Raw genomic sequence first — 24,610 nt, forward strand, 5'->3', positions numbered from 1 at the left:
CATTCTCTGATTATTATTTACAGGAAGTAGTAATCGATTATTTTAACTCGAATTATTCTAAAACTTTTTATTTCACGGCTTCGTTAATTGTGTCCATTAACGATTTGTTATCGGTCATTGTGTTGTTAAAAAGAATCATTTCTATATAGAAAGTTTTATTTATATACAAAAATCACATTTTTACCGGTACACTAATACCACGATAGTTTATACTAAAATAAAATTTAAAAAAACGCCAATATTAACGAAAGAATGAGTAAAAGTGGTGAATTTATTCACTTGAACGTGAATGTAATGAAATTATGTTAAAAATGAAAATAATTACTTCAAAGTTGCGCTCGAAAAACGTTATTCGACTTTGGTTACGATCAAATTAGTATTATCAAACAAGTAAATCAAATACCAAAAATTGGAATATCGTTTTTCGATATTTAAGCAACTTTGGAGCAATTTTACAATCAATATTATATCTACAGATCTATTAAATAAATATCTTCGATACGCCGAATAGTTTTGGAAAATTTTGAAAAAGTATATATACCCAAATTTCGTAAATGATTGTCTACACCGTAATCAACTGTCCCGAACAATAAGGACAATGATGAGTTGCTTCTTTAGGTTCAACTAAATTGCTGCTTTTTATTTCGGACAATAACGTGAGAATTTCTTTAGCTGCTGTAACGTTTTCTTCACTTTCTTTCCTATCGACGATTTCTTCGAGTTTTTTGTATTCTTTTAAAATATTCGAATCGCCTCGTTCGTCTAACAACTGTTGTACTAGTCTATTCAATTTTTCAAGCTTCAATTTTATTTGTTCCCTGTCGGATGCGAGCTGCTTCAACTGTTGATCTTTTTCTAAAGCCTTAAATTAAATAAAATTAGTATAACAATAAAAAGTAACAAATCAAAGAAAAACTTACTTTTTGTTTAAGTATCATCCTTTGGTGTTGATATAACGCAACATATTCTCCTATAGTTTCAGTTTCACCTTGTAATTGTAAAACTAAATGTTCCAATCTTTGTTTTTCTTCAGTCAAATCGGCGATATCTTGCATCGTCCTTTTCACCTTATCTTCTAAACGTTTCATAGCTTCTTCTTTTCTAATATGTTCATTATTCAACGCGCAATCGTTGTTATTGTCAACGATATCGTTTTTATCTTCCAATTCCCGATTTCTTATTTTCAATTCTTCTAGTTGCTTTCTTAAAGTGCTAACTTCATCACTATTTGTTATTTCTTCATGTATATCACAATCTCGATTTTTCCTATCGTTTAATTCGTTTGTAAGCCTCGTTATTGTCTTTTTAGCTTCTTGGAGCTCATTTTGAATATAATGAGAGGCATTGTCTTGAGCTTCATAATGTCTTAGCCTATCCGTTAGCTGTTCGTGCTGTAAAGTTTGCTTATTCATTTCCAAAGCGGTTTCTCGTAAATGGAACAATTCGCGATCTTTGATTTCTATAGCATCCGTTAATCTTTGTAACTGCAATTCGGTTTTTTGTAATTTTTCTAGCAAATCTTTGTTGCTCGATTGCTCGGTACCAAGTTTTTCTGTTAATTCCACTTTGTCATTGTCCTGAAAATTAAAAAAATACGATATTATATCACATAAAAAATTTAATTTACTAAAACTAGATATTGGTGACCCCCCACGTATTCCATATGTTTAATCAAGATGAGTAATCACTTTCATCTAGTTATTTTTATATATCTAACTTGTTTTTAATGAAATTATGTATTATCTACTTTTTTAAATTAAAAATCACGCATACCATTTTAGCAAATACTTCGGTTAAACTTTCCAATTGTTCTTTCAGTTCTTTGTTTTGTTGTACGGCCCTGGCGGCAGCTACTTTATCGCTTTCCATTGTTGCCAACAGTTTAACGCTATCCGGTTGATTGCCCCTTAATTGTTCGACCATACTTTCTAATTGATTCAAAGAATCGTTTTTAGCAGCCAATTCTTTTAGAAGCATATCATTTTCATTTAAATTTTTGGTGTAGTTTTCTTCCAATTCAGTTTTTTCCATCTGAAATATAAAAAAATCAATATATACTTTTGTTAAGATTAAAAATAACGAAATCTACTATTATCAAAGATATGGAAGTGATTTTCAGGAGAATAAAATTACGAATATTTGTTTTTAATAATATTTCACAATATTAATCGATTTTTTTTAATTATTCGATAAATAAAAGAAATAATTCTATTAAAGTTCAATATGACATAAATTTAACATTTTTCACTTCACGCTCGATTGTTTTTAAACGAAACAATTCATTTTATCAAATTAAACGCTCATAGTCGCCGATTTTTATTTATATTTCAATATTTTCTAAAGGATAACGTATACACAACTCAAAACAATTGAGCTAATTTAATTAATAAATATAATAAAATTAGAAGACACAACTGTTTTTTTGTAACCCTCCATCTATTCGTTCAATTTACCCCAAAATATATTGTCCAATACCTAAATATGAAATTTAAAAGTTCTATCAAATCAAAAAGTCATAACTAAATTTTTTAATCAAAAATCAAAATGTTTCCTGCTTTGAAACTAACCCAGCAGTTCCAACCTTTTATGCCATTTTTATACTCAGTTTCATAGATTTTCTTTAAGAATTTTTTGTCACGGGACCAAATCTGGAGAAAATGTTGGATGCTAAAGCAATTATTCGAAAGTCTTGTGTCATTGAAATTTTGGTAAACGAGGTTTGTTTCTCTGTATATGAGGAGCAGTTTCTTTGTGCTTTCTTGTTATCCTAGTTCGACACTCTTCCGATTCGGCTTCGTAGATTTTCTTTAGAGAATTTTTTGACAAGAGACCAGATCTGGAGAAAATGTCCGGCGCTAAAGCAATTCTTTGCATATCTTGTGCCTTCGCGTTTTCCTGTGTATGGAATATGAAGTGTATATTCAAAGACTTTTTTAGTGTATTATCAAGTTTTGCTTCAGACATCCACTAGGTTGACAGAACTTAAATGGTTCCATTTATTTTTGTTCGCTGTTAGGAAACATTTATGGCGATCCCTGTCTTTTAAACTGGGTACTTATTGATCAAACATCCCTCAAATTCATGTTCAAGCTGATTTAATAATGAATTGTGGATATGAGGAATTTTTTGTATAGTTTTCATAATTTTTGTTAGTTTTCCAGTTAAAGAATCCATAAAGAGCCATCAAGTGGAAACAAAGTTTGAAAACCACTAAAATAATATTTTGGTGCAAATCTCTTTGATCGAACTTTTAAAATTGTGCCAAATTTTCGAGATTTTTTTTCCAAAAGTTAACATGGTTCAAACAATATTAAAGCAAATTTAGAGAATTCAACAAAAAATTTCCACTCTCTAGATTGGATTTTACAATTAAAATACTTACGTTATAAAAATACACTCTCACCCTCTAATGCCATAAATCTTAACCTACGTCGAAGCCGCACAATACTAAAAACTATTTTAAAAAGACAGTGTAGCGTCAATTATCCGAACGGATATCACTTCATACAAAACTAGCACCCCTGTACATGTTTAATACACCATAGGGTGAAAAGTATTAAATAGAACATTGATAACTACCCGTCAACATTTTGTTCAGAGGGTAAGTAAGGCGAATCAACTACGCGAGAAACGCGAATCAATCGATTTTCTACTACTACTACCACTGGTACTACGGCTTTCAAAGAGCTTTGACCATTACATTCCTTCAATCATCACGATCCACCCCCTTAGTTCCCGAAGATCCTCTTCGACATCATCCAGCCATCGTTTGCTCGGTCGTCCAGGCTGTAAACGGCCTTCATTCTCTCACGGCTGTTCAGACACCCAGGTCTTGCCGGGCATAGATATGTGCGATAGATCAGCTTTTTCGTTCTCCAAGCCATTAAACGTGATTTTAGTGGTGGCTGGGAGACTAAACTATGCTCTATTCCTCGCTCCCACACGTTCTCTTATTTCCTTCGAGTTGATTTCGCCGCGGGTTAATTTTTTGCTATAACATTTGAATTAAGTAAATAATAATATGGATAAGTGTACTGAATAGATTCACATATCCCTCCATGTAATGTTAAAGAAATTAAGAAAGTTTCCATGTAGCTCGACATCATATTTCGACCGACTTACACAAACACTTGATGAAATGTACTGTAGTTTGTTGAAGTTTCGGTATTTTGGAAATTATTTTCTCAACAACGGCAACGTCGCATTTTTGTCTTCGTTGACTATTGATCATAAAAAACGAGAGAGAAGGTTCGAAACTCGCTTTCGAACATCATTTGTTCTTACATTACTGTAATCATTCATTTTTATATTAAAAAAAAAATCTATGTGTTATTTAAATATTCAAGAGTGGCGTTTCTTTTCCTCAATCAACAGGAAAAGCCTCAACATACTTAAGCCGTCTTTATGAAGTATTCCAACTATTAATGAAGTTGGTATGAAAATTTGTTCAATAGATTTTAAATTCATTACGAAAACTTGGTTATATATTGTTATTTCGGAACACAAGAAGGTAACTAGTATCAAAAAGCCTGCTCTTAGAAAAGGGCATGACCTTGGAGGGGTTACTGTATGTAGTAATTAGTTTCTGTTTCTAAATGAATATATTTTCTCAACACCCATACCGAGGATTAATTCAGATACTTGACGCTCTACTGTACCACAAAATTAAAGTGGATCATTTTTCGCATATTCCCAAAATTATTTGTCGCAGTTTTTAAACGTTCTTTCCGTCTGTTATCTATATGATTACGCAATTACAGAATGTCCTGAATGACCTAAATGTTTAGTATGTTACAAAAATCGACGGTTAGAAGTTGCGATAATAATCTTTGAAACCTCAAAGTAGAATACAGAAATTTGGTTCACTTACATATACAAATTAATGTCATATATACAGTTTGGAAACCGAAAAACATTTCAAAATTATGAGCTTTGAAATGGAAATTAGTCTCAAATTGTGATGATCCCTTTTATTATGACTTATCCTCTAATCTGAGCACACTGTTTACACATCACTCACAATTACGCTGTATGACAAGCATTTCAATAACAAAGTTATAGTCTTCTGAAACCGAAGGTAAACTAAAACGTAATAACTCGACGCACCTGTTTTATACTAAATTTTCCCACTAATAAACCCTCTCCAGCGAAAAAACCTGCTTGGCGGGAATCTTCACAATAATTCCTTTACTACAAACTAGAATTGGCTGAAAGGAATTAGCCCTTTGTCCCTATTTAAACTATTTTTACATTGAATAATGCCAATGCTTTCAAAAATCATGATTATGACAAGCAGCATGATCGGTAATACTTGATTTTTCGGTCGGTCTATATTTTAAATGAGCTATATGCTATTTAAACTGGACAATAACGGATCTCTTTGTCTGTCCATTATACTTTCCATCACAATCACAACAGCTTAATTTAACATATACCACTCTTTTCTAAATTCGGTATTTTATCCTTAGGATTAGCTGTAATGCTGGTGACGCAAAGTTTATAGGACAGACTAAAAGATCCGTTATTGTCTGGTTTAAAGAGCACATATTTAAAATATATCCAATAATCAATTGTTGTATGAATTTGAAAGCATTGCAATTGTTAGATGTAAGAGTAGATTGAATAAAGAGAAAGGCCAATTCCTTACATTCCACTCTATAGTTTAATAGCCAAGGAATAAATGTAAAGATTCCCGCTGGAATTAATTTTCGCGAAAGAAGGTTTATTGATGGAAAAATTTAGTATAAAACTGGTCAGTCAAGTTATTACGTTTTAGTCTACCTTCAGTCTCTGTAGACGATAACTTGGTTCGCGTCATGCAGTAGAATTGTGAGTTAACAGTGTGTTCAGTATAAATATCACAATTCCAACTTAGTACTCTTAATCACCAATTTTTTTATACCGACATTGGTATCCATACTGTATGAGGTGTTACCAAAAAATACGTTGAATTATTCAATAAAATTGGAATCAATCTTCCATATTTCTACCCTTGAATAACAATTCTAATGTTGCATCCTTGACTGGAAGTTTTTATCAGTCGTGGAATTTTCACTATCAGGAATGGTGTCAAAACGTTAATTTTCTAGTAGATTCTTTATATCATAAGAGGCATAAATGTGAATCTGTGCATAAGACTTTTTATTTAGAAAACATCTCAACAAGTCTTACAGGTCAAAGACTTGGTGTCGCTCTATTGCTTTCCTCCATTTATTTTTGTGTTCGTGACTGCTTGAAGCCAGTTCTCTATTCATATTTTAATTTTTCTCTACTTGTTTTTATCAATTTTTTCCTTACACTTGCCTTTTCGCTCATTTTTCCCTTAATAAGCATCTTTTCAGTCAATTTTCTTTGTGCAAAGTAAAACATAATAAAACTCAAAATATTCTGAATCGAAACAGACTTATGGAATAACAAGTTTCCATATTTGCAGTTTCTTCAGGTGTGTTCACAAACAAAAAAATCAGTTTGAACGACATTGTCAGTTCACTTTTTCTACATTTTCATCTAGTTTGTCATTTTTGGTTAGGTTACTACATCAACACAGAAACCAAAATCTGTAGTAGTAGATTTAAGAGCCGGAAAATGTGTTACTATTTGTCTCAAATCGTGATTGTATGAAACGTACTAGTTAAAAAATATGCTTTAAATACAAATTCATTCACTATATTTTTTAATCACACCTCGTATATTATATCTATATAACAAAATTGTATTTTAAAAAAAATTGTAATTGATGTTTCTGTAATCAAACCAAACGCGAAAGTCTCAATGAAAAATGAGTATTTTTTCCACAAAATCGAGATACAATTTGAATTTTTTCAATTTTCTAAAAGAAAACGAGTTTGGTGATTACAGAAAATTATAAAATGTAAAAAATAAACATTCAATTTACAATTTTTACAAATTTGCTTTATACATTTATTTACATTTGTATCGATCGATATATTTGAATAATGTTCAGTTTTGTTAATGCCGTAGAATTCCTAATTTTTCTCAAATCTTCCAAACGGACTGTTCGATCTAATTTCCTCGTTAACTGTCATTGGGAAAAAGACATACTTTCAAAAATATTCAGATTTTCTTCAATCCGACATTGCAATATTTTTGAAAACTATTCCACTATATAGAGGTGCCAAGTTACATAAATCTCCAGTAATCAACCGAAATATCCTTCTCTCATTTAAGGGATAGAAAAAGATATTTTCTATGGTGTAAAGATGTTGGTGTATGAAAAGTGACTATAAATCTGCACAACGCAACATTTTTCCCAATTAATGATTCCTGCCCATAAGCGAAAAGTTGATTACCATCGTGGGGGTGTTTTGGGGGTTTAAAGATATTGGTTCGTAGATCATAACAGTTTTTAGGTTTCCTATGACTGTTTCACCATACAACAAAATGTATACAACGAAGATTTCCAATTTAATTATGCCCCTCCTTAAATCAAAGGTTTTTGATTGTTCTAGGGGTTTTTGGAGGTTTGATAAAGTTGGTTTTTACATGAAAAAATTGGGATTCAAATGATTTTTTGATTGATAACAAAATATTTTCCAAAATTTGTCCATTCACATTTTCCAAGATGTTTTTCTAGCATCAAAATATTAGTAGAGGTTATAACGATGTAAATTCATCAAAATTTGATTTGCCACAAGGTCAAAACAATTTTTTTCGTGTTGTCTTCGCACAATGAGACGTTTCTCCAAGGTAATGATTTCTGTCCATACACTAAAAGTTGATGATTGTTCTATAAGGGAGAATATTTGCCTTTTAGGGGTTTAGCGATGTTGAGTTTTAAATCAAAACATTGGGATTCCCATGATTTTTGAACTGTATAACAAAATATTTCCAAAATTTGTCTATTCGCACGCCAAGATGTTTTTCTAGCATCGAAATATTTGTAGAGGTTATAACGTTGTAAATTTATCAAAACACTTTTTTCCATGATTTTCCATACAACAAAACGTTTCTCCAAAATAATAACGCCAAAAGTTAATGATTGTCCAGGAGGGGAAAATAATTGTTTGTTGGTTCTACATCAAAAAATGAGATTCTGATGATTTTTTTAACCATATAACAAAAATTTTCTAAAATTTATCCACTCGCAGTTTCAATGATGTAGTCGTAGAGGTTGCAACAATGTTCGTATATAAAAATTCGATTTGTCACAAACATTATTTCCAACGTGATGTTTTTCCATACAAGAAACATTTTTCCAAATGACGTCTGTCCATTTGTCAAAAGTTGATGATTCTTCCAGAGACGGAAATATTTGTACATCAGTACATTAAAAATTTTCCGATGTTTGTCCATTTTGTTTTCTCATACTGATTTTCCCATATTCTTTCCGGGAAAAATTGTATCAATTAACTGAATTATAACTTGAATATTTTTTTTTTAATAAAAGCAACAAAACGGAATCGTTTCAATTAAAAAAAATTGAATATGCAAATTATGTTTACATAAAGATATAAATCAAATATTAATTTTGAAAAAATGAGTATGTCAAGTTCAATTACACAGAATTTCGAAGAAATATGTTTGGTTTATACCAATATCGATACTTAATTTGCATATATGTCTAATTTCAACAACTTCATTCGAATTAAATTACAAATTCCATCTCTTCTGAAATTTGTAGGCGCATCTCAATGTCTTCTGTTCAATATTCTCATAGCGGTAGTCGTGCAGTTTCCATGAGAGAGACCTGCTACAGAATTAAAATCATTTAGTATACATTCCCGTTTTTATAAAAGCGACGCATTTTATTATTACATTATATGGAATATTAACCTCGTGTTCTTTTTGCCAAAAATCGATTAGAAATCTTGGAAGACACTTCATCCCTCGTGTCTATCTATCTCGATATAAATCTTCAGTTACCAATTCTCTTATGGTAAATGTCCCCCAAAAAAATCACAACCTGTCCATGAACTAATCGCAGTTCTTTTTTTTAAAGATGTCTATCGGACGATCAAGATCGTCGACGTTTTTTTTAGGAAAAAAAGCGATAAAACAATCGCCGAAGTCTTCGAATAATCCTCTTCCTGTATAGGCGAAATATTCGTCCTGGATTTAACACTAAATAAACATACGGTGAACAAAATTCAAAATGAAATCCTTTCGACGATCAACAGCCTATTTATTTAAAGGAACTTCGGCGTTTAATTTTAGTCCCAACGTAGTTTTACTTGAAAGACTACAACACGTCAACGAATTCGTTGTGTTTTTACATCAACGACGAGTTTTTAATAACAAAATGTCAGAAATATCCAAGGATTTTATCCAGTTTTTATTCCAATATGACACAGTTATATTATAACCCAATGAGAATCGATTAACCCAGGAATATTTCAAATTTTTAGGTTATGTTACCTGCCTCCAAAGGTTGCTACTTAAAGCTTATAAGCTTGGAACAAAACATTCTCTAAAATTCAATAAAACTCCGAAAAAAGAACAACTCCATAACTCCTATCTTGGTGTGAAGAGGATACATCTATCTATGAACTTGTTTAATGCAAGATTATACAGAAGAATAGAAGAACTGCTAATTTCAAAGATTGTCTTCAAAAACTGAGTAGATGAGGAAGCCCGATCAAAAATATGTTTCACGGAACTTCCATAAACTCTAATCTTGTGGAAAAGGTGCAGTTTCCATTCAAGAACTGCTAGTTTCATGGATAGTAGAGCAGGGGGTACAATCCATACGTCTAAATTTTAAATACGCATTAAACAGCACGAAGTTTTACTAATAGTATCAACAGAACAACTTATCCTGAATGTACTTCAGCAGAAACTTTACTGGAAAACGTACGGTTTCCGTGAAATTGAAAAGGAAACATCCATCTACAATCTTGTTGAATGCCAGATTCTATAGAACCATGGGGTTACCCAGTGGAAATGCAAGAGCTGCTAGTATCGAGATAACACCTCAAAATTGGTAGAGGAGGAAGCACAATCATCTTTTTAGATCTCTCCATGAAGCATTTAGACTAAAAGGAGAACTACAATCAGAAATATGCATTAAACGGAGCAAGTTTGTACTAACAGCTGAAAACTGTTGTACGGACACCTTTCGAAATTCAAATCTAGAGGAAAAGGTGAAACATCCACTGATAAAATAGTTGAATACTAGGATCCACATAATCTTAGGGTTACTCGAATTCAGTACAAGAGATTACTACAACAGTTTCAACAGAACATAATAGGTGGACGCCTCCAGAAACTCAAATTTGATTGACAAGTTGCAGTTTCCGTGGGTTTGAATAGGAAACATCCATTCATAAACTTGTTGATTTCCAGGATCCACAGAATCGTATGGATGCTCAAATTTAAACCTACGGGAGTACAAGATATATAAGTTAAGATTGTCTTTGAAGAAAAATTAAAGTAGGGGACACAATCGATCTGCAAGTGTATTTACAATGGATTCAACATAATAGGTGGACACCTCCAGAAACTCAAATTTGGTGTGGACAAGGTGCAGTCTCCATGAGTTTGAATAGGAAACATCCATTCATAAACTTGTTGAATGGTAGCATCCACAGAATCATAGGGATGATGTGTCCCCTGCTGCTATTAGTTACAGAGATTGTTTTCGAAAACTAATTAGAGCTGGGGATACAATTGATCTCCAAATTTATTTACCCAAACAGTTTCAACAGAACATAATAGAAACCAGAAACTCAAATTTGGTGTGGCCAAGGTGCAGTTCCGAGGGTTTGAAGGAGTAATCTGGTCTAGAAATTTGAAAAAAAAAAAAATCGATTTTTGTGCATATTTTTAAAGCTTAGACTCTCAAGAATATATCCTTGAAGGAATTTTTGAAAATTCGCATTATTTCCGGAGATACAGTAGATTTTGTGACGTAGCGTCTAAAACGGCCGAATGGAACGAGTTATTCTACTGGAATTTTTTTTTTAAACTTTAAACGCGTTTGTTCTCGAAAATACTTTTTTTTGAAGAGGTTGACATGATATCCCAAGTTCGATTCCTTTGAAACTTGGTGGAAATCTTTTTTATTTATCTCTCTATCCCGTATGTCTTAGATTTTTAAAAATTTAAAATTGTAATATTTTTAAAAAATCGAAAAAGTAAAACAAAAATTGATATTTCATGTCGACGCCATTGTGTGAATTTTTTTGATAAGATCAATGCGATAGCGACATCTTTACAGATTGAGAATTTTTTTATTCCAGATCACTACAAGGGCTGCAATCATGTCAATCAGGGTGCACCGTTAGTTTTTGTAACTCCCACTTTACCGGCTTCTAATTTATTGAAATTCAAATAAATACGTAAAAAAGTTTCTCATGTTATTTACGTTAATTTCCAAAATATCCAAAATTTAGGTTATAGATAGACCAGAATACCCCCTTAAAGAGGAAACATCCATCTACAAACATGTTAAATTCCAGGTTATTTTAGGGATACTCAAATTTAAACCAGCAGGAATACAAAAATTTCTAGTTTCTGAGGATGTTTCCGCAAACTGAGTAGTAGAAGGGGGATACAATCGATTTTTCTAGATCACCCCATCAAGTATATATCAAAAGTTAATTGGAGATTGGTTACTTGCTACACCAGCTCATGAATAATTAGGTTCCGTACAAGAAACAATAAAAATCATAAAAGAAAATGTAAATACCAAAAACATAACCTCCAAATGTAAAATTTTTCCTTGTATACTTTCCAGATAATCGATTTTCATTCGAAATAACAAAACTAATATAAAAAAATAATGTCAAGATAAAACTCGTCGCGAGACGTACTGTATACAAGAGTCTTTTCTGTACTATTTATTAAAACAGCTGAAGAAAAAAAATTTGAATTTTGTCCACTTTCTAGTCGAGAAAAAAATTCTCGATGTCAATGTTCACGTTTTTTTTCCACATTCAAATCCTCTTCGTGACTTTATCCTCCACACAGGACGTTCAAGTAGGTTTCCAGTCAAATTTCACACAATTTTATTTAAAAACATATTAATTTTATAACATGTTGTATAAATTTTCGTTATAATATACATAAATACACACAATATAGAGTAAAAACATGCCATTTCATGACACCGTGTATAAATATATAACAGTACAAATAGCACTTATCAAAAAGAAATACAATAAGTCTTCCAAACAATTTTTTTCACAAACTGCTTAGTTCGAAAATTAAAATTTTCGAAACAACGACTTTTTTATCAAAAATAAAGTCAATTTTCCCATGGTATTAAAAACGCAATGCCAACGGACGCAAATCTGGCAAATACACACAACCAATAGAAATTGTAATAAAAATATATATATATATATATATATATATTGGGGTTTGATAAAAAATTTTGTACTCACCATTTACATCCGTCGAACGAATCAGTTTTCCAAATCTTTTCGACGCATCTCAGTTACACAGCAAAATTGTGATAATTATAGAAACTATATCCTAAAAAAGTCGATCAATAATATTAAATCTAACGCCAAACGTTCTAGTTTCAAATACTTACCTCTATTAAATACATCCTACATAGTGAAGTTTAAAAAGAAAACACGAAACATAAAAAAATTAAAAAGTTTACAATCTGGTACGGGAAATAAGCACTCAACGGATTTTAACGTCTTTTCTCCGATCCAACAGAACGATTTTTATTTTCTGATTATTAACGACAAATTGAAAATTATTAGCTTCTAAATTTTCTATACTCTGTTCGTCTATGGAATATACAAGTCTCCGTGAATTTTCATTCATCTCCTTATGAATCAACCGCCAATTTTTCACGACCAAATGTTCGTTTTCGTTTTCGATTTTTTTTAAAATCGTATCCGGATCTTCCGGAAAGTTCCGTATCGAAAACATAATTTTTTTAAATACCGGTACGTCTTTTAAATCTATTATCTTTAATTTTATACTGAATAGATTTTTTTTTTCAATGATCAAATCACTCAATTGATTATAAGTGAGTGAATAATTGCAATTTATCCTTAATCCACCTTTGTATTTATTAACGTTCCTAATATCGGGATAACGTTTCGTAATTTCAAATTTAAGTTGTTCGAATTGTCCATCGAATAATTTCTTCTCCGGATATCCTACAGGAACAACCAAATATTCGATATTATCCTCGACAAAGAAGTTATCTTTACCGGTATTAGATCTTTTAACTTTCCTCTTTTGCGCTCCGGATAATCTTTTCTTATCTCCACTATTCGGTATCGCAGTTTTCGAATCATGTATCTCCATATTTAATCCCACGAGTATCTGGGTACGTTAACGTCGTTTCTTGTAGAGCCCAGATTACAAGAAAAAGGCAAATAATTATTTCGGAAAATCGCCAACTTCTCCGAAAGTTTCGTTCAAAGTACTATAACCCAGTACCATTCATACCGTTGGCACGAAACGTACACCTTAGTATTGGTGATTTTTTTTTTAAATTGATTAATTAAAAAAAGAGGTTTACTCCTCACTATAAACACATTAACGGCTCCTTTAAATAAGTTATTAAAAAAATATTAAAAATAATTTATATAAAGTGTAGTTTATGTAATTTATTTATGATCAGCATGTAATTAAGCCGATTCTACTTTTATATCATTTTTATCTTCATCGTCGTTTTCTTTTTCGATCGTTTCAATTTCAGGTTGTTTAAGATTTGAAGGTCCTTTTAATAATCCTATATATCTAACGTCTATCGTTCCGAAATTCAAAAACAATCTCATCCTATTTTTTTTCAAGTGATCGTAAGCATCCATATCAATTGAAGCGATCAATTGTACGCCTTTTTCCGATTCCGTTTTTCGAATTATTGTCCAACTTTTCGTATCCAAACCTTGATTTTGTCGATTTATCCGCTCGAACGTCGTATCGAGATTATCCGAACTGGCGGGTAAGAAAAATTTAATTTTGAAATAACAAGTTAAATCGTTAGCGTCGATGGTTCGAGGTTGTTCGCCTTCGAACGCTTTCAATTTAGGTACGGTTTCGTGCAACCAGTTAACCGTTTGTTCGTTATTACAAACCATCAACATGGTTCCACCTCTTTTATAGTAATCCAAAAATTCCGGATAGAATTCGCCTTCCGGTATGCTATTCATTTGTTTTTCCAACGCTTTTTCCAATAACTCCCTTTGTTCCGATGTGAATTTATCGAATGGAAAATTACTCGTTACTACGTTTATCAATTTTTCTTCACCTTTAATAACCGGAAGCGTTACTCTCAAATTATTACCTTCCCACGGCGTTAAAGTTTCTGTTATAGTTTTTACATGTTCGACGCCGTCTTCGTTTTTACATACCACGTGAAGTGAACCTTTTTTCGTTTGAACGTTTTTGATTAGCGCGCCGTTCGGATCTAATTTTATAGCTTCGGATTTGAACGCCGCGAAAAGTTCTTCGGCTTCTTTATTAGTAAATCTTTTTAAAGGAAATTCTTTTTTTGTTATCGTAACCAAAGTTCCTTCAATTTGTGTTTTTGTTGTATTCGAAGTATCGTTATCTGTTTTAATTTGGTTTGTACTCGGAGAAGCGTTTCCGGTAGGTCTAGTTCGCCTACGTTTTCTCCTCCAATTCGATTTATTATCTTCATTAGATTGCGACGATTTTTTGAAACGTTTCATTTCTCCGCTTTGATTTCGATTGGCGTTACTACCTGGCGGATACCTCGCGCGTTTCCTATCGTTTCTCGAATTATTTTGATAATTGCTTCTACCGTTCCACGAATTCGGTTTATTGTTCATCCAGAATTGAGAATTATCATTATTTCTATTATTTATCCATGCCGGGTTATTACCCGATATGGGATTTTGGTTACTTTGCCATGCGTTCGGATTAATGGTAGGTTGAGAAAATAACGACGGTATCGAATTTGTGATATTAGTATTCCATACGGATCTTTGAGATGAAAAGTTGTTGGGTTTTTGAAATGATATATTCGAATCGGAATATCTCTGTTGAGACTGAAAAGGCGAATTAAAATTTCTGTCGTACGATTGCGACGACGATCTCGAATATTGTGAGTACGATGAATTATTATTATTATTATATCTTCCGGAATATGCGGGCATATTCGAATTAAAACTATGTCTATCCATAAGTAATCCCACGAGTAGCTAGGGAAAATGGTCGACTCCTGCAGAGCCCCGCGTACAGGAGCAAGGCTAATATACAATGGGATTACGCCAGATTTCCCAAGGGTATCGTTTACGGTACTTGTAACCCCAGCACCTTTCATACTATTGGCACGATTTACTTACACCTTAGTAATGGGGATTTTTTAATAAAAAGAGGTTTACTCCTCGATGTTTTTTTTTGAATTACGGTCCTATTTAATTTTCTTCCTTTTTAACGGTAGTTTCTTCTGTTTCTGCATCTCCAGTTACTTCATCTATGGCTGTAAATTCACCGATATCCCCAGACATCGGATCTTCGTTTTCTTCTTTAGAATCGATGTACGCCGTATCGGGTCCTTCGTTTTTATCGTCGTTCTTCTGTTGACGAGGTTTGTATCGACCTAAACGTTTAATTTTAACTCTGGTGAAATTCAAGAAAGGATTGAAATCGATTTTTCTTAGTGCGTCTAAAACTGAATCGTCCACTGTAACAAATAATTTTTGACCGCCTTCTTCTACGCTTTTACTCAATATTTGCCAATCTTGCGTATTTAATCCTTTATTTTGTCGTTCCAATCTTTCTAGTACTTGATCCGGTTCTTCTACGGGTCCCGGGATCCATAATTGTAAAGTACTCCTTACCGGTATCGCTTCAGGATCTAAGATCAGCATTTCCACGTCTTGCCAATTTTCCAAAGTCGGTATGGTCGTTTTTAACCATTCGGAACTTGGTAAATTGTTGCAATTGAATTTTAACGCTCCTCGATCTTTGATACAACTTATGAATTGAGGCATGAAGCTTCCAATCGGGATCTTATCGATTTCTTTCAGAATATCCGTTTGTAATTTATCCAATTGTTCCGTTGTGAAAAAGTTCAAAGGGTAATTTACTGGTACTATTACTTTTGAAACGTCTTTTGTCGTTGGTACCGAATCGATTATTTTTAATTCCACTCCTTCCCATAAATTTAGAGTCGGTACCGTGTCTTTTAACCAAGAAACGGTGGAATCGTTGTTACATCGTACTAATAAAGATCCAGTTTCCCTTTTGCAATCCAAAAATTGTGGTCTGAAATTAGCATCTTCAATTCTATCGATTGCTTCCAATATTTGATCTTCCAATAGAGTTAACTGATCGTCGGTCATTACAAGCTTCGGATAATCGTTTAAAGCCACCATAAGTTGTATTCCAGAAAGTTTAGAAGATGAAGTAGAGCTACTGGATTTTTTAGGCGATCTATAATAACGACCGCGAGGTTTATCTGCCCACGGCGGAGGTCTTGGTCCCGATCTTTTTCTTGAAAATTTTCCTCTTGGAGAGTTTCCCGCTCTTCGGTATGCTCCTGAAGCTCCCGAATACGGTTGGTTTGATTGATTGCGATAATTAGGTTTCATATTATGTCCCACGAGTAGCTAGGGAATAGAAGTACACCTCCACAGAGCCCCGCTTGCGGAGGTAAGGCTAAATTTCAATGGGATTGCGCCTGATGTCCCAAGGGTATCGTTTCTGATACTGTTAACCCAAGTATCTTACATACCTTCGGCACGATTACTCACACCTTAGTAATGGGGATGGTTTTACGAGGTTTACTCCTCTTTAAAAAGCAATATTTCGAAATCATTTGAAAAAAATGGAAAAGTTTATTTAAAAATAAAAAAAAAATTTGAAAATGGATCTAAAAAAGTGATTTCATCAATTTGCATCAGTGACAGCTTTGAGTTCTTCATTAGTTAATGATCCAACTATTTCTTCCGGATCGATATTGAGTTCTTCGGTTGCGGCATCTGCGTTTTCGGTTTTTATTTCCGCTCCTTCGGTTTTTTCTTCCGCTTCGTCAGTTTTTACTTCGTCGTTTTCGCTTTTGCTTTTATCTTTCGATCTCAAAGAACCCAAATATCTGACATGAATTCTTGAAAAGTTGATGAAAAGTTTGTAATTTAATTTTTTAATTTGTTCGACGACGTTCTCTTCAACGGCAAACGTGTACGTGGTATTTTTCTTGGATTCATCTTGTTTTTTGCTAGTCAAATTCCAATTGGCCGTTTGGATGTCTTCGTTTTGTTTTTCGATCCGATGTAGTAAAGTATCAGCATCCAAGTCTCCAGGTATAGTTATAAGAATATCCATCAAATTTGGTACTTCGCTCGGTTCTAAAGCCTTGCATTGAGCACCCTCCCAAGGGGCTAAAGTAGGCACTGTTGTCTTCAGCCAATTCACACTATCTTGGTTGTTGCAAACGATGATAAGATTGCCTCTTCTTTTGAAGCAATCTAGAAACTGAGGATGGAAATCTTCGGCGGCAATTTTTGTAATTTCGTTTAGAATTGAGGTTTGTAATAGTTCCAATTGTTCTTCGGTTAAACTTGTAGTTGGAAATTCCACAGTTGTTACAAACATTTGTATACCTGAAGGTTTATCGTCTTTTTTCGATTTTTTAGCATCGGAATGCGATCCGCCGTTTTGTTTACGTTTCGGCGGCGGAGGTCTCCATCTTTGAGACCTCGGCGGACTTGGAGCTCTCGAACCGTTCGTCCAAGATTGAGATCTATGATCCCGTCCGTAAGAATATTCATCATAGGCCCATGGTGAGGGTCTGTAAGAGTAAGGGTAGTTTGGTTTGTTGTATCGATTATGTTTCATATTGAATCCCACGAGTAGCTAGGGAAATATGCAGTCCATCCCCGCAGAGCCCCGCTTACGAGGACAAGGCTATTCTTCAATGGGCCTTCGCCAGTGGTCCCAAGGGTATCGTTTATAGTACTTTAACCCAAGTACCTTTCATGACATGGGCACGATTACTTACACCTTGTCAATAGGGATTTTTTTTAAAACAGAGGTTTACTCCTCTGCGTCAGTAACTGCATAGATAAATTTAAATAAATCGGTTGGTAAAATTGATGGAATTTCAGTAATTTCTATGCTAAAATATGTCAAAAGCTTTACAAGTTGAAATTTGATAAAAAAATATGCTCAAAAAAAAATTAATTACAAATTGGTAGCAAAAACATCAACATATTGTGTAAAGTACAGTTAATATACCTGAAGTTGTACACACAACTCCCTTGTAGCCTCCAATTCAGTTTTCAAATTTGAATCTGTTAAATTACTTGGAGGAAATGTAATCCGTTCGTCTTGTATAACTTGTAATTGTCGTTCTAAATCACTTATATGGCGAATTCTGTTCTGTTCTTGTACGGATAGATTTTCATTTTCTTGTTGTAACTGTTGATATTGTTCTTGGAGGGTTAAAAGTTGATTATTGAGTTCCTCTGTGTAGTGTTGATAGTATGTGGTGGTTTCATTTCGCTCTAAAACACAAAAATTAACCATAGATTTAATTCATAAAATTAATTCGTCTCTACTCTAAATAAGACAATTTTCGAAGAAAAAAAATATAGAAGACAACAAATTAAAAAAGTATACAACATGATAACACATATGGAAGTGAAATTTAGGAAATTAAAAAGACCTTAATGGAATAGTAGCAGCATAGATAGAAAACTAAGGAAAATAGTAGGGAAAACAATGATTGATAGAATGAGTAATGAGGTAATTGTAAAGAAAGGAAACAAAATAGTTAAAAAATGTTTAAACTGGTACAGACATATAAAAAGAGCACCACACAGCCTAATAAAAGAAAAGAAGGAAGAGAAAAGACTCAGAAAAACTTGACCACAAGTAGCACAGGAATAAGACAAAGAAAAACAATGAAGCAGAAAAATGTAGTACAACCGGAAAGAATTGATAAAAGGAGAATGAAAACTGAAATCCAAATACTCCGACTCTCGAAAGGGCATAAAGAATTCTATAGAAAAAAATTAATTTGAAAAGATGTAATGTCTATACAAATAACTTGGTTTATACAAAATGGGACCAAAAAAAGTTGATGTTTAAAATATTTGTCAAAAACTATTTAAAACAATTCACAAATTTGAATTTAGGTAATCATTTATTAATTTAGTAAAATATAATTACCCCAATTTGAATATATTTTGGAGTAATCGTGAATCATTAAAATATGTTTTAAATTTAAATAGGTAATTTTATACTATCGCTGTCCCCTCGTTTTTTTTTGACTCCAAGAAATTGAAAAATCATCAGATTTCATTCAATTGTTTTCACTGACGATTTATAAAAAAAGAATATGGGAAATATTTCTCTTGTAGATTTGATAACCTTTTATGACTTTTTAATATCATTATAATAAACTTTTTTTTATGAAATTCATATTTTTTTGTGTATGTGTAGATTTTTTCAGGGGAACCAAATTTGACAGGTCGTTTGTAAAAAACCATATAAATAAATGGTTGCTCCATCTTTCTTTAAACTATTGCCATGAATGGTGGCATAAGAACTAAGTAAGGTGATAAACTCCCAATGTAGACAACTGTTGGCCAATAATAACGAAAATTCCAAAGTCTCACAGAGCTGTTCCACAAATCAGCCAGATTATTAAAGTTGACTGACTATACAGGGTTTTAAGTGGCTAAAAAATATAATTGATCAACTATATACCATACAGTGCTGACTTGGCACCAATGACTTCTTTTTGTTCCTGAAAATCAAACTGCATGATCAATTTCGAAAGTTTACGATTTCAAGTATTGAATTAATCAACAACTCCTTAAACTTTCACCAAAAGAAGTTAAATTGTGACCTCCCAAACCATCGAAACAATATTATAATGTGGATGCTAAATTAGTGAATAAAGATTTCACCAAGAAACATAAGATAGTAAATTGAATTCATACTGAACACACTATTTACTATACCACGTCACCAACACTCACAATTACACTTTCTAGTCCTTCAATCCTTCTGTAGGTAGCTGGTTTATATCCGGTTTGAAGAACTAGATTGTAATTGTAATAATCATCAACAGAAAATTAACCAAAGTAAAATCAAATGAATCAGTACATACCTTTTGTAACATTCGTCAACATACTGTTCAAAGTGGCCACTTCTTTTTCCAAATTATTTTTTTCTTGAGTGAGGTTCTCGACCATAGCGCCCGTATTTAGATTATCAGCATTGGAAAGTTGTTGAATTTTAACATCAGCTAAAGATAATTTACTAAATAGTTCTGAATTTGATTTCTGGCAATTTATCAACTCCTCGGTGGCTTTCTTGAATTTTTCTTGGACCTCGAGAAGATCTTGTGCTAGTTCGTCTTTTTCGGATTGTAAATCGGTCAATTTTTTTTGTAAATCTCTTATTATTTGATCTTGATCGTGTCCGTTATTTTCTTTATGTAGTTTCTCGGATTTTAAGCTATTTAATTCTTGTTCAAATTCAAACGCTCTCGATCTAGAGGCTTTAAGTCTCGCTTGGAGTTCACTGCATTCACAATCCTTGTTTTTGAAACTGATTTCCAATTGTGCTAAACTATTTGATAATTCTGCTTTTTCGGCAACCAGCAACCGTATAGTTTGAGTATGACATTGTAACTCTTCTTTCAACTTATTAAATTCAGTTAAATCAGATTTTTTTAAACGTTCATTCTCTAGTTCCTCAACTTTTAAATTCAATTCATTTATTTTAAATTTGTATTGCTCCGATAGAGCTTTTTCTTGTTCTAAAGAAGTCGCTAATTCTATGTTCCTTTTTTCCAAATCGGTAATTGAATTGGAATTATCGTATGATTCCATAGCCATGTGGTCAGATAAATTTAATAAACTATGTACGTTAGAATTTAATACTCCTTCGATAGCTATACTAGAATTTTCTATAATTTCATTTTTAATGGCTTCGTTCTCAGCGTCAGTTACTTGCTGAGACTGTTCTTGGAAGTAATCACAGATATTTTGTTTGTCTGTGGAAAACTCGTTTTTATTATCTGCATAATGCATAAATTGGTCGTTTGAATCAACATTAGAATCTGCATGAGGTCTAATGATTTGTTGAGTCTCTTTTACATAGCTGTGCGGGTTAAGCTGATTGAATAGTTTATAATTATCATTAAAATTAGCTTCGATTTCCAATTCATGTGGTTTTTCATCAGGTTTTGTGCGTTCAGCGTCCGCACTTTCTCTAACACCGACATCTTGTTGTAAATTATCAAAAAACACGGAATTATCACAGTTATTTACGTCAGTAAAATAATTTGGTAACTGAATGCATGTATTGCCAGTTTCAGGTATTGTTTCGGCGAAACTGCGAGCTGATATTGTTGAGCTATCAACAGGTGTTTGATCTTGTACCAGATCCACAGGTGAATCAGAAGTGCTGTTAGCATCTTTTTTCTTTTTGAGCTCTTGTAATTCTTTGAACTGAAAAATTAGTTACTATTACAATTTTGAAGCAAAAAACGTAAATAATGAAAAAATAACAAATTGGACAAGCTCCTGGCTTTTATAAAAAATCTTCAGACATGATTTGAAAAATATTTAAATATTTTACAATGTTAAGAAAGTGTCTCTACGTTGGAAACCTGTATAAAAGACCCAAAAATCGTAAATTTATGGGTATATATTGGGAGGGCATTACACAGGGCCGCTCCATTATATTATAAAATCGAACATTTTTCTCACTCATGTGGAAAGCGATAAAGAAGCAGCTAGTGCAGAGGAAAATCGATGCCCAGTACTAAATTGGAACTCACACAGGGAAAATCACTAAACAAAAAAAAGTATTCCATCAAAATAATGATGCTCATTAGCGAGTATAGATAGAAAAGACATTGAAATCGAACTGAGGGAAAATGGGCAAAAATCAAAGAAATTACTACAAATATGGTAGTAATAGAGCCCTTAGAAGAACAATCCTACAAAAAATTGAGATATCTATACCATACAAAGATAAATATGGTTGAATAAAAAAAGACACTACAGTTGCCAAGGCTTCCACCACGGACAAAGCAGGTGCTCACAGAGCAACGGACTGCACCCTCAGCAAATCTGAGAAGCTAAAATGATTCATCCAATGAAGACAGAAGCAAACAAACCATCTATGATAACCTGGAGGTAGCTACGCACTAGCTGCTAAGAAAATGCTATCTCCAGCAGGACAAGAAACGCCTGAGCTATTGAATATGCTGCAGAATATACACTCATAGTAACACTGATCGCCCCACAGGTAAAGTAAAACAGAGGACAACTGGATCAATAGGATAAGTTAGGTTAGTATAAAATCTAAAAAAAATACAACACATCAAAAAAATCTTAGGCTTTCAGAGACAACTCACAAGAGGACACCTTAGACACATAAGCAAGTGCAGAGTAATACATCAAGGACAGCTGTGAAGAAGGCGAAGGACCACTCAGATTAGATCTTTTTTATCGAAGAAAGTTGCAAAGTGTTTATTCGAGGCAGCGACCGAGAAGATAAGGTTTTTTAGCAAACAGATAAACTATTAACAAAAATATCTACTGAATATCTCATAGAACTTAAGAAATTTACGTCAGAATGGTAGGGGGTGGATGCTTAATTGCATGAGCTGCTCTTTCAAGCACTTGTGTTGGTTACATTTGCACCACATATATTAACTGAATGTTAGTCACTTTTTAGATGGTGAAAAATTCTATAGCATGACCATTGTGCAGTATGATATGACTAAATGAAATAAATTACAAATTTGAATTGAAAATCAACTAAAATTTTGTTGTATAAATGAGTCACAGAAAAACAGTTCAATCACTGACAATAAAATAATTGTTAAAATGCATATGTAGATAAGGAAAATTAGATAAATTCAACTAATAGTGTCAAACTTACTTAACAAAGTACAAAAGATTTTCTAATGTAAAATGTTTAAATTAATCAATGTAATATCATTCAATCAACAATATATTAATGAAAATATAAAAAATATAATCAATAAATGTGAATATTTACATATAAGTTCATTTACTGGTTGATTATAGTTAAATTCTTGACAAAATGCGGTAAAATACATTAATTTTTAAACACTTGAAGTTTCAAAAAGCAAGAATTTTGGTTATCTTGAATTAAATTTGATTATTTGCTACTTAATAAATTGAGAATAAAATTTGTCCATAAAAAATGATACGAATTTGTAGTTCACCAATCCCGATTATAAATAAAAAACTGGCAGACATTACATCATCGTGGAATATAGAAAACTTTTATAATTATTATCAACAAATATTTTCGTTATCTATGAGTAGGATGAAAAGTAAATAGAAATTGAATCATACATGTTTTATTCACGAGATAATTTAAACTGAAGGTGTTAAAAAAACGAGGGAAATTTCCAGTACAATGTTTCACTAAATATAAATTAAAAATATAATACTTTATTTTACATTATAATAATGGTATTTGTAGAGCCTAGCAGTAGTAACTATTGATAGGTAAGCAATATAAATTCTGAAACCTACCTAAAGAAACGACGCTAATAGGAAAAAAACTTAAATACCATACCAAAAACAATTCTACATGTAGTTTCAATAAAATAATTAATTTATCTATAAATATTGCAAATTTATAATAATACTAAATACTAAAAATACACTATTTAAAGTGAAAATTCTAGAAAAGACATGACTTAAAATGGCCGCCATGTAACGCCGATGATGTGGCCACAATACTTAGAAAAATAGAAAAGGGATTCAATTTATAGCCCGATTAATGAAAAATTATCTAGACAATCAAATAAATATCGAGTATATCCTAATATAAATATTAAATTCTTACCCTTTTTCTTGAATTGGCCAATTTCAACTTGTGAGCTTTTGACGCGTCCGCCATGATGTTATGCTGCGGCTAGAGAGAAATACTGAACGAACCTATGTAATCGCTCGTCCAATGCCGTCTCTCATTGAAGCTGTCACTGAGCATATGCGACACTACCCACATCACGATAAGTAAATGAAAGGAAACTGCGTCAAATTGATCATTCGTTTTACGGCAAAAAGCTTACTCGCTCATGCGCATTGTTTGGAGCGTTCAGCAATACAAACGCCAAGTAGACTACAATAGAAAATAAGTTACAGTTTTTGTTTACAAAAATTATGATTTTTTATTTTATGAAGATATATCCATTACATTATTTTGAAGTATTCACAAGTGTAGATCCGTGTACAATTTGAACGCAATTAAATGTCGTTCCATGAGTATAATTTCCCTAATATATCTTCCAGTACATGCACCTGTACAGGTGTTATAGCCATTCTGCTGTTATTTTTAAATTGAAGAATACAGAAAACAAAAAAATAAATTTTACTTTGAGAAAAACAAAGGCTTAGGTATAAAAAATTGATTATCGGTAATTATTTGGCAAAACGATAAGGGATAAATTTATAAACAACTAGTGATAACCGATAACGGAATTTAAATATAAACGTGAATGAATGATAACATGATTATACAAAGTGTACAAATCAATTAATTCTCGGTAAACTCAAACTTTTAAATAAAATTGTTTTATCCGTACAGAGTGGTATGCTTCTTTTTTAAATCAAGCTAGCTTGAATGAGTTTATCGCAGTTTTTTTATTAGAATATTTATAAAATCGGGACAACTTTTGTAGTGTATATTGAGTATGCAATTAAAA

General features: G+C 32.5%; 3 protein-coding genes across 3 annotated transcripts; all 3 read right to left on the minus strand.

Moving 5' to 3' along the window:
* Positions 1-123: 123 nt before the first annotated feature.
* On the minus strand, positions 124-23,948 carry LOC130896475 (golgin subfamily A member 2). The gene is made up of 6 exons (XM_057804625.1): positions 23,752-23,948; positions 20,018-21,365; positions 18,136-18,404; positions 1,774-2,031; positions 921-1,577; positions 124-862 (listed from the first exon to the last, which is right to left on the minus strand). Exons 1-6 carry the CDS (start codon positions 23,803-23,805, stop codon positions 563-565), a joined length of 2,886 nt encoding a protein of 961 aa, XP_057660608.1. The 5' UTR covers positions 23,806-23,948; the 3' UTR covers positions 124-562.
* On the minus strand, positions 12,633-16,490 carry LOC130896476 (uncharacterized). Its single transcript, XM_057804626.1, has one exon. The coding sequence runs from the start codon at positions 16,488-16,490 to the stop codon at positions 15,312-15,314; it is 1,179 nt and encodes a 392-aa protein (XP_057660609.1). The 3' UTR covers positions 12,633-15,311.
* LOC130896477 (uncharacterized) lies at positions 16,401-17,736 on the minus strand. Its single transcript, XM_057804627.1, has one exon. The coding sequence runs from the start codon at positions 17,734-17,736 to the stop codon at positions 16,789-16,791; it is 948 nt and encodes a 315-aa protein (XP_057660610.1). The 3' UTR covers positions 16,401-16,788.
* Positions 23,949-24,610: the final 662 nt, after the last annotated feature.

This window comes from Diorhabda carinulata, chromosome 7 (genome assembly GCF_026250575.1).
Source record: "Diorhabda carinulata isolate Delta chromosome 7, icDioCari1.1, whole genome shotgun sequence".
Classification (NCBI taxonomy): Eukaryota; Metazoa; Arthropoda; class Insecta; order Coleoptera; family Chrysomelidae; genus Diorhabda; species Diorhabda carinulata.

What these genes read in the sequence shown, in the direction of transcription:
- LOC130896475 (XM_057804625.1), bottom strand. Translation starts at nt 23,805, where the DNA reads ATGGCGGACGCGTCAAAAGCTCACAAGTTGAAATTGGCCAATTCAAGA. An exon ending in CCGAAGTATTTGCTAAAATG is followed by an intron (nt 1,578 to 1,773) that starts GTATGCGTGATT and finishes TTTAATTTTCAG; the next exon opens with GACAATGACAAAGTGGAATT. An exon ending in GGATGATACTTAAACAAAAA is followed by an intron (nt 863 to 920) that starts GTAAGTTTTTCT and finishes ATTTAATTTAAG; the next exon opens with GCTTTAGAAAAAGATCAACA.
- LOC130896477 (XM_057804627.1), bottom strand. Translation starts at nt 17,736, where the DNA reads ATGAAACATAATCGATACAACAAACCAAACTACCCTTACTCTTACAGA.
- LOC130896476 (XM_057804626.1), bottom strand. Translation starts at nt 16,490, where the DNA reads ATGAAACCTAATTATCGCAATCAATCAAACCAACCGTATTCGGGAGCT.